The sequence below is a fragment of the Chenopodium album genome, chromosome 20 (genome assembly GCF_948465745.1).
Source record: "Chenopodium album chromosome 20, dcCheAlbu1.1, whole genome shotgun sequence".
In the NCBI taxonomy this organism is placed as follows: Eukaryota; Viridiplantae; Streptophyta; class Magnoliopsida; order Caryophyllales; family Amaranthaceae; genus Chenopodium; species Chenopodium album.
In genome coordinates, this window is record NC_137853.1 from 7657523 (window position 1) to 7668808 (window position 11286).

Genomic DNA, 11286 nt, shown 5'->3' on the forward strand with positions numbered 1-11286 from the left:
GAACAAACTTCATGCTTCCAAGCTTCAATTCTGTACAACATATCTACACGCCGATGGGTAGCTAGCTAGCTTATTGCTCACAAAATGTTGTAATGCTCGAAAACCGCCCCCTCGAACAAGCAAACACACACTCCTTATATGATGGACGATGATGAAGGCCGAAGTACATTGAATTGATCATACGTACACCATTTCTTTCATATATGCAATTTTGATCATTCTTTTTTTTTTTTTTTTTTTTTGGTGTTAGAAAATTAATTTTATATGGGTTTGTATAGGTCAAATCTTATGAGAAATCAAACCATGAACAACAACAAGTGAGATAATGAATGCATTATCCATGTTTGGTTGTACTTCCAAGCTTAATACGTCGTCTCCCAACATTACTCCGCTTGTCGATTGCTTTCTTTTAACCTCCGCAACCACAAGTCCGTCTCCTCTAATAATCTTGAATTCCGATTTTTCAACACACCCTTGTATTTTAAAGCTAGAAAGTGCTTGAGACTCGTCGCCTTCAATTGTAACTTGACATGAAAATCCATCTCCGTTCTTGTTAAAAACCTTGCTTATCTTGTTTACTCTAAACCAAGGCTTGTCATTTTTTACTCTATCATTTTTGTATCCGTCCCAATGCTCATTTAATCTCAATTTCTGCAAAATCGAAAGAAATTTATTAAGTACATGTACATATTTGAAGTGCCCTAATTAAAAATGTTGAGTATTATTAGTAAATAGTAATGTATAAGTTTATAAATCAATTATTACCTTTCGAATCAAGGTGCTTAAGACTTTTCCCTTAAGATCCATGAGGAAAACTTGGCTGCTACACTTGGTGTCGTAATTATCGATACGATACACAATACTGCCCGTGGCATCATAGATGGTGCAACCATTGCCATTGAGTACTAGAGACTTCATCCAAACAGTAAACTTTTCGGTCTCTTCTTGAGACAACGAATGTGAAGGTGAAGCAGAAGGAGAAGATAAGAGATGAGGGTGAACTTTTGCCATGTATAAAATTTTGAAGTATAAGTGTTTGAAGTTATAATTCAGAATTTGCAACTTAGGCTTAATAGAAGAAAAAATAAGTGAGCTACTTGTTGAATATATAAGGCTAGCAATATATATGGATGAGCTAAGTTTGAATGTTCTCCATATATAACGGGGTGGTGTGGACAGCATGACAGTGCTAGGTAAACAGGTAGGGCCCACAATGCTGGGTTTTATTGTAATATATTAATGTGATATTTATAATATTGTATTGGTGAAATGAAGCATTTTTTGTTTATGTGTTTGACCCCGTAAAAAAAATGTGTATGTATTGTGTGATATAATACATGAGTATATTGAAGTAATAGTATAATAATTTTTGTCATGAATCATGGGGATTTGGGTATAATACTATTCAAATTTAATAATGTTGATTGTTTAACTACAAAGATATCATTTGAATTGGTGAAACAAAATTAATATATATATATATAAAACAAAAAAAAAAAAAAGGAGTTCAAACCATTAGTTGTGATCACTTGATCTCATTTAATTTATGTGATGCTCTTTTAATTTTTCTTCTTTTTTTATTTTTTTTTTTATTTTTTTTATTTTTTTTACGGCTTAGAAATTGTAAATTAGATTTATTTATTTAAATAAAGAGATAATATAATATTGCAATACTCCGTATTATTTATGTGATGATACCATATAGACTAGATCATTAACAATAATATAGTGTACAAAAATTAAATTGTATCACTTAAACCATACTTAGGGAGTATAATTTTTTTTCAAAATTAATGACAATAAGAGAAGATACAGATAAAATGATTCAAGTTTATAAGATGGAACTCCCTCTATTACTTTTTATTCTTTACATAAATACTTTTATAGTTAAGCTTAGAAATGTTGACATAAAAACTAAGGGTTTGTTTGGTATCACTGTGGTTTCCGTTTTTGGTTCTTTAACAAAAAAAAATGAAAAAAAAATGAAAAAAAAAAACAAAATGACGGTATCCGGAGAATAAGCATCGGCTAACTCTGTGCCAACAGTCGCGGTAAGACATATGTCATATAATGAATAAAAAATTAGTCAAAATTATTAAAATCATGATATTTTAAAAACTGACAAAAAAAGTGAAAAAACCTTTTTTTTTTCTTCCTGTTTTTGGTTTTTTGTTTAAAAAAAAAAATTCAAACAAGTCCTAATTAATACCTCCGGTTCTTATTATTTGTAATAAAGAAATTTTAATGTCTCAAAAATATTACTTTTTTGTTACAAATAATAAGAAACAAAGTTAGTATAATAACATCAAAACTACATTAATATATTAATTTTTTTGAAATTTTTTTATTTAAATCTATTAAATAAATGTGATCATATTAAAGACAATTTAATTTATGACATAAAATTTTTTTTTTTTAAAAAAAAAAAAAAAATCGCAAGTCTCAACAAGAGGAACGCTGGCAGATCCAAGGAAGGGGCCTACCGAAGGCTTGGACCACCCAATGGATTAAGAAATGTTTAAGTAATAAATGATGGGTTGTTAATTGTGCACAAGTCAAAATTAAGCTTAGTTGCCTAGTTGGTAAATTTTGGGTACCATACGCTGTTGCATATTCAGTCAATGTTGTTGAGTTTCAAATTTTCAATCCAGCGTTTCAGGTAGCATGCAGCCCATTACTTGCGAACTTGTCCGTTTTCTTAATTTTGATAGGAGATTTTTCTATGTTAACTTACACTATCCTTTAGGAGTAATATTTTTATACGAAGGACCTGTTCACTTCAGCTTAATTTCAGTTTTGTTCTGTTCAGTCAGCTCCAATAAATTCAGTTTAGTCCAGTTCAGCTTCTTCTAATTTCTTTATCTCATAAAATATTCAGTTCAATTTAGTAAATGTGAACAAGCCCGAAGTATGTAGTATGCCTTATGTTTTCCAAGCATGTAGGTATTGTCACATATAGCATGTAGGTATTGTTGAAGCATATCTTTTCCAAACAACACACGCAAATGTTACATACATTGATAAAAGATTAGATGTTAAATACTTTAATTTATTATGCTAAGGGTCACTTCTCCTTTTATCATATGATTTTGGGATTAAACCTCCTTTGAACTTGTGAACTGAACTATATCTTTCTTGGTAAAGATTTTGGCCCAAGTCTCTAATTAACATGTTCTCGTACTATATTTAATGAAGAGTAAAGCGGGTAAGATGTTAATAGGGTAATGAGATCCACCTAAAATTGAGGAAATCACAGTGAGTAAAATAAAAGGAATGAATTTAAAAGAAATACACCCTACTTGAGAGTATTTGCCACTTCTATTAACTAATACTAAAACAAAACATGCTGACATCATTTTTTCTCCAAAATTGTACACATGTCATTTTCTCATAAAAAAAATTTCCCGCCTAAATGCTTTATGACATCATCTATATTTTTTATTTTTTTTAAAGCTAAACTATTCTATTATTGCTTTGAAAATTGTTTTATGAATTATGACTAAAAAATCAAATAGATGCTTTTAACTACTATACAAGCCTGTTAATTGTTGAAAGCTAAAATAATAATTTTGATGCCATTGGTTCTAATTGTATACAGTGTTTTTTTTTTTTCTTTCATATTTCATTAATATGCATCCATAAATAATTTTCTTTCAACTATTTCAATTATTAGTTGTAAATAATGTGGTTCATATGTACCCTTAATTGTAAATTGATTTTATATATATCTGATTCTATTTTTTTTTTTTTTTTTTTACAATGTAATGCAAAAGAACATAAGCTACAAAATAATTAATTATAATCGTGCATCGTACGGGGATAACCTAGTGACATTATAAAATAAAACCAACATATTGCATTCCCTATATATATATATTACCAAATTAAACTCATGGTAAATTTAAATGCAATGAAATTACGGTTGGATTGATATTTTTTTTTATCAAAACCCAAAGCAAAAGTACTAAAAATATGTTTTTTAAATGTACATGAGAATCATGTAAAGTTGAAATAATGCGTATATTCAATAGTATTCTGCATGATCATTCCCCCTTGTTCAGATAATTGTATAAAAGATGCGTCTTAATTATGGAAAGTGTATACGAGTAAGTATACGACCTACCACATGATGATTATATATTTATATTATACGTGAATAATATAATAATGGTAATAATAATAATCCTGACCAAAAAATATAATTATACTCCAAAATTCCAAAGTTTTGGCTAAGATAGTGAAGTGGTGGATATGTAGAATCTGCAATTATTGCGACGGAACAATTAATATTGTTCACGTATATACAGTATGTAGCTAAAACTCTAGAAGATGTTAGGGTCCATATTTCATTATTTTGTTATAAGCAAATTCTTTTCTAATAAATTGTTCAATTTTAATTTACGTATTGGATATGATTTGTAATTTTGGATAACTGAGACTTTATTTTTGTCATGGGCCTCATATATTTTTTTGTTTGTGTCCATAACTTTTCTATTTTTAGATCAAGGAAACAATACACAATGTAAGATAATACGCAAGCTCTCCATATTCAAAGTTATTGTCACGTCAATAATGTAACATTGTAACATAAATGAGTAATGTATGCATGGACTTAAGTAATTAAGAGCTTAAATAAACCACAAACAAGAGTATAAATTACAAATGAATCAGGTCAAGTTTAACTCAATTTGTTGAAAAAATAACAACAAATTTAAGGAGAAAGGAGAATTTATTTTTGTTTCTGTTTATTCAATCTGTTTGTAATTATCAATACATGAGTTGGAGAAATACTAGTCAATAATATGACTAAGCACTCAATATCATTTGCTACAAAATTCAACTAATGTGGATATGAAGCCAGTTGGCCTCAAACCAGATGAATATTCTTCCTAACAGTGAAGATATGAGGAATATGAGGATGTTGGCAAATTCTATAGCAATTTATTCGGTACAATCAGATTACTCTTTTGCATTTTTTTTTAAAATAATTTGAGATGATTTCAAATGAGCAAAAAATTAATTGAAACGTTTTGAATATTAGCATTATTAACAAACACTACTTTTTATAGTTCATAGATTAAAATGTATGAATCTTGTGATATTTTTCTCTCAATGCATGTGTATTTTCGAAATATCAATTTTTTTTTATAACATTCCTATTGAAAATCAGATATTTATGGTTAAATATATGCATTTACAAACCTAATAAAATAATTATGTATCAACACATAGAAAAATACTACTTCGTATAAAAGTATTAATTTTCCACCATAATTAATTACATAAATCCGGCACAGTATCAACGACATCCCATCTAGCACCGGTCCACCCCACTAAAAGATGAACAAAAGAGGTCACCGGCCCATGCAAATAGCTAAAATATCGATGAGCAATATATGCAATAATACAATAGACAAAGAAAAAGTAGAACAAAATTGTGGAGTACAAAAATAAGGTAACCCTAAAATAAAATTACTAATAAAAACCATCACATTTAGACAATGAAACTACCTATATAAAAATCACTTTCAAGAGAAAATTGTTGTTTGAACCATGTCTAAAGGCGACCCAAGAGACAAGAACAAGACCTCTATAATTTAGGTCGTTATTTGTCCCTACAAATTAACCTTCGATAATCCTTTAATGTTAAGGCCATATATATTTTCTCTCTCCAACTTTGTCCCTTAAAATTTCTCAATCATAAGTCATTATGTCTAGTAATAAACCACCAAACCCAATATAATTGTCACCCATTAATGAACATCTATTTTGATCTAACACAATACTTGTTTTTTGGACTATAATTAGAGATTAGTTCTACCTCAAAATGTACATGTATTATTGATTGTTCAATCCAAATCTTATTTTATTGTAAATTTTATTGGATTTGATGGTCTAGTAAAGGACCATTATGGGGGTCCAAGCCACCTATAATTGAAAGAATAACATCAAAGCATGGTTTGTTTTTGAGCAATTTGTATATTTGCTATGTACCAATAAATATACCAATATTTGCTATGTTATCAATTTTTTTATATTCCAATTCAATCAAATTTCATGTTTTTATAGAATGTCTTATTATTAGATGGTGATACCTTTGACTGCATGTTAGTATAGGTAGACAATAAATCAATAAATGAAGCATAGCTATTAACACATTTATTTGTTATTTTAAGAGAAATTTAAATGATGATTTGGCCATCAGATGATGATTTGCACCTCTATTAATGTTCCAGAATTGATTACAGGTTGGGCCTATTCAGTTCAACCTGCTTCCTTGGCCAGTTGGCCTATTCGATAGCTCTAGGTTTTCTTCACAAATGTTTATTTCCACTTAATACATTACCTCTAAAATTTTCACCAAGTAAAAATACTTAATTTTGGAGATAGAGTTGCATTGACATGAAGATTTTTCTAACAACAATATGTACGGATCATTATATAATTTAATACTATCACCTATTAATCAACTATAAATTGTGCCTTTATTAAAAAAAAAAAATGCAATCGTGATTTTTTTTATTTTTTTATTTTATTTTATTTTATTTTTTTTTTTCCAAATGGGGAATATATTGACTATGCAAAAGTTCTCAAAATTTATAATAAGCCCATCAATTCTCATTGGCATATTTCAATCATTGAATTGGGCTCAAAATAAAACAAAGACAAAGATGGGGAAAAATGGAATGGATCATATAGTGGTGGGCTTGGGATGGTGGGCTAATAAAGATGCACTAACTCATACAGTTGAATATTACGAAGTACATCTTATCTTTTCATTTTTTGTTAATAAGCCCACTTTTTATGAAATTTGCTACTAAACATCAAAACAACAAATATTGATACTTAATGCTTTTAATTCGCGACATGTAACATAACAGAATCCTTCAAAAAAAAAATGTATCATAACAGAAATATTGATACTTAATGCTTTTAATTCGCGACAATGTAACATAACAGAATCCTTCAAAAAAAAAATGTATCATAACAGAAATATTGATACTTAATGCTTTTAATTCGCGACAATGTAACATAACAGAATCCTTCAAAAAAAAAATGTATCATAACAGAAATATTGATACTTAATGCTTTTAATTCGCGACAATGTAACATAACAGAATCCTTCAAAAAAAAAATGTATCATAACAGAAATATTGATACTTAATGCTTTTAATTCGCGACAATGTATCATAACAGAATCCTTCAAAAAAAAAATGTATCATAACAGAAATATTGATACTTAATGCTTTTAATTCGCGACAATGTATCATAACAGAATCCTTCAAAAAAAAAATGTATCATAACAGAAAACAGGTGGTAGAGTAGTACGGAGTATGGAGTACGGAGTATCATCATACAAGCATAATTGTATTTCGAAAATCCAATATACCAAAAATTATACTTCAAGCTATTTTTAGTTCACCAGCTATTTTGGTTGAGCCTATGCAATCGATCTCAGCTTGGCTTGGCTCCTGAAGGACTCAAGCTAAGTTAATATGAGTTGAGTTTTTACTTAACCCAACTGAGCTTTAGTAACTTGTGTGTCACCCTTATTCATATTTATTCTCCTAATTAAAGTATATTAAACTGCGTACTAAATTAGCATATAGATTACAATATAATTGAGGATTATTCCTCAAATGTGAGTTTAGGGTTGGGTTTTGCCTCCTTTACTAAGATGTTTTCTTACAAGCTACTCCGTAAGATTTTGACATCCCAACTCAAATGTTGATCAAAAAGAGGCTTATTTTCTCATAACACTCTAAAAATATGGGAGAAAAGAATTTTTAGAAGACGAGTTGTGTTTATGAGATATTTAATCTCCTAGAGGTTTACACCTATGGGTATTCACCCTCGTCTACAAATGGAATAAACCTTGATCATTATTCATTAATGTACATATTTCAGCCAATTTGTTAGCGATATTGATTGATGGTAATGAATTTATATGTAATTTTAAAAGCAAGTTCAATTCTCGACTTTTTCGTGTACATCATCTAGGGGTTTTTTTTTCTTCCCTTTTCCGTATAAAAACACATGTTTGAAGATCCACGGCTTAAATGGGCCTAAAAGAAGAAGAAAAAGGTACTTAAGACAACTAAAGTCAAATAACTCTTAACAAATGCGTGGAAGCTGGGCATTTTATTCCATTTGTAGCTGTGTAGACTTTACTTTAATTTGTTTGACAATATTTTCATGATTGATTCAATGATTGATCACAATTTCAATTACGTACTATTACTTTATGTCTTTATCCTAATGTCTCCTGAGAAATTATATAATTACGTTTATTCCAGACTTTAAAAGAGAGCTAATTACATGCAAATTTGATGCAATCTAACCTGTACTGTACATCATATGCTAATATGCTATAATCATACTATTGCCGCCATACGGGATTAAGTAATTAGCTTAGTAATAAAGATCTCAGATGGCGCGTATTTCATTGTTTTTTTTTTTCAAAAATTTATTTTATAAAATAGAAGATAACATGAGCATGCATTTGACAATTAAAAGTGTTCTATCTCCTTGATAATCTTAGATCCGCTTCTAATCTCTTATTGTCACAAAAAATCAACATATTCGATTAAGAGGTTCTATCAAGATAATCTATTGCTACATGTATAGGATAAGACACACTGCGCACGCATATGGAAGAGACACACAATGGAAATAATTAAGGATTTACCGGGCACAAGTGCATCTATTAACTAGAATGCTTTACGAATTTTATTTACTAATTGAGTGAAAGCTTAGGATACTTCTAAACCGTGTATCCGGATGTTAGACTTGCAAAATAAGAAAGACTTCCCTAATGTTGACTAATCAATTAAATGACCTTAATTTGACTACTCAAGTCAACAGAAGTATAAAGAAAGATAAGTATAATTAATGAAGACATAGAGTATTTAGGCCCCGTTCTTTAGAGCTGCTCTGCTCTGCCCTGCTTTGCTCTGCTCTGCTGAAATCTGCTCTGTTTTGCTCTGCTCTGCTAAAATCTGCTCTGCTTCAATCTGCTCTGCCCTGCTCTGCTCTGCTCTGCTTCAATTTGCTCTGCTCTGCTTTGCCCTGCTCTGCTCTGCTTAAAATTAATACTTAATATTGAATTATTATAATAATAATAATTAATATTTAATAATAATAATAAATAAATAATATTTAATAGTAATAAATAATTAATATTTAATAATAATAATAACTAATATTTAATATTTATTAATAATAATAATAATATTAATTAATACTTAATAATAATAATAATTAATATTTAATATTTAATAATAATAATAATATTTAATAATAATAATAATTAATATTTAACAATAATAATAATTAATATTTAATAATAATTAATATTTAATAATAAATAATTAATATTTAATAATAAATAATTAATATTTAATAATAATTAATCTTTAATAATAATAATAATAATAATAATTAAATTTAATAATAATAAATAATTAATATTTAATAATAATAATTAATATTTGATAATAATAACAATAATTAATATTTAATAAGATTAATAAATAATTAAAATTTAATAATAATAATTAATATTCAATAATAATTATATATAATATTTAATAATAATAATATTATTAAAAATTAATATTTAATATTAATAATTAATAATAATATTATAATTATTATTATTTAATAATAATAGTAATTATAATAATGATAAAAATAGTAATAATAATACTTATAACTAATAATAATAATAATAATAATAATAATGAAATCTGCTCGGCTCTGCTCTGCTCGGCTTGGCTCTGCTGTGGTTCAATCTGCTCTGTTTTGCTCTGCTCTGCTGAAATCTGCTCTGCTTTGCTCTACTCTGCTGAAATCTGCTCTGCTCTGTCCAGAAGCTCAAAAGAACAGGGCCTTAATTTGTTAACAGTAGTAAAAATATACAAGTAGGATAGTGATCATGAGGTTCGTTCCTTGAATTTTGATTTTTTTTTCCTTTATTGGATATTCTTATACATTAATACGTACATTATAATATGAAAGAGACAAGGAAAAAATATAATTAATTCCTAGAATATCTTATGTCTTCTTACCAACAAAGAGAATAATCCAAAGACCTATAATTTATTCCAAGCATAGGCATCTATCTATATGTATTATGTATACAATTCTTAAGTATGAATTTATATATGTTGTGAACTTGTGATGCATACATAATGATTTTTTGAGTTTTTAAATTTGATTGATGACAAATTTAATCAAATTTAAGTAATAATAAACGTATGTTAATTATTGTATTTTTTGTTTGCAATTGTTGCAAATTTATTCAAAATGCAACCAAAGACAGGCCTTGTATTTATTTCATATTAAAGGTGTCAATAACTCAATCATAGCATTCCTTGCAACGACAGCATGTGTCGAAATAATTTCTAAGGATCAAATTCAAGGTATTATTTTATAGAAAAATTGGGCTGTCGATTGAAATCTAGATTGCGCCCGTGCGTAGGTTTGCCACTAAATGATACGAGTATGCAAGAATTCTTTAAAGAAACTTAAAGTTTGGAATGAACATTAAAGAAGACTAGGCGCTTATATTATTGTTTTAACCTCTTCTATACGACTCCGTAGAATTATTTTGTGATGCTTTCATCATGTTCATGAATTGATCATTAGAGGCTATAGGACAAAGTATATGCATTGTTTTTAATGTGATAGAGAACATGACAATTTAAATAGATGGATCAAAATTGGACATTAATTACTCACCAATTTCTTATATAATAGAGATAATGTTGTAAGGTTTTGATGATGATGATGAACAAATGATGATTATCTAACTAATATGTGTATTGAGATGTGCATGAACAAGTCAGGAAGCATGAAGGTGGTTGAGTACAGATTAGATCATTATCAAAGAAGGTTCCCTACATACAATGTATGGATCGTGCTTGAGTTCCTTAGGGGAACACAAAGAGAAGAAGTCTAAACGTACAAACGTATTGTTAGACTTTACATGCAGTTCTTAAGAAGAATGAGAAGATGTTCTTTGCAAGGAATAAGCAGCAGTTCCTGAGGGAGAACAAGAAAAGAGAAGTTCCTTGACAGGAACAGAAGCATCGGAAGAAACATGAAGACAGAAAAATAGGAGTATATTTTTCTAGGAATCATGTAAGTATGTTGGACAAAAGAAATTGTCTGGAACAAGCCTAAGGAACTACATTGGAACTTGAGTCAGTAAGGAACTTAGTGTTGATGACGGGTCAGTTCCTTACTAGTCAGTCTAGAATTCGTTTATAGAAGGAACACGAG

General features: G+C 28.5%; 1 protein-coding gene across 1 annotated transcript; it reads right to left on the minus strand.

Moving 5' to 3' along the window:
- Nucleotides 1-218: 218 nt before the first annotated feature.
- Nucleotides 219-1113, minus strand: LOC145598446 (protein LURP-one-related 11-like). The gene is made up of 2 exons (XM_081654800.1): nt 766-1113; nt 219-651 (listed from the first exon to the last, which is right to left on the minus strand). The coding sequence occupies exons 1-2, from the start codon at nt 1009-1011 to the stop codon at nt 280-282; spliced, it is 618 nt and encodes a 205-aa protein (XP_081510926.1). The 5' UTR covers nt 1012-1113; the 3' UTR covers nt 219-279.
- Between the last annotated feature and the right edge of the window lie 10173 nt (nt 1114-11286).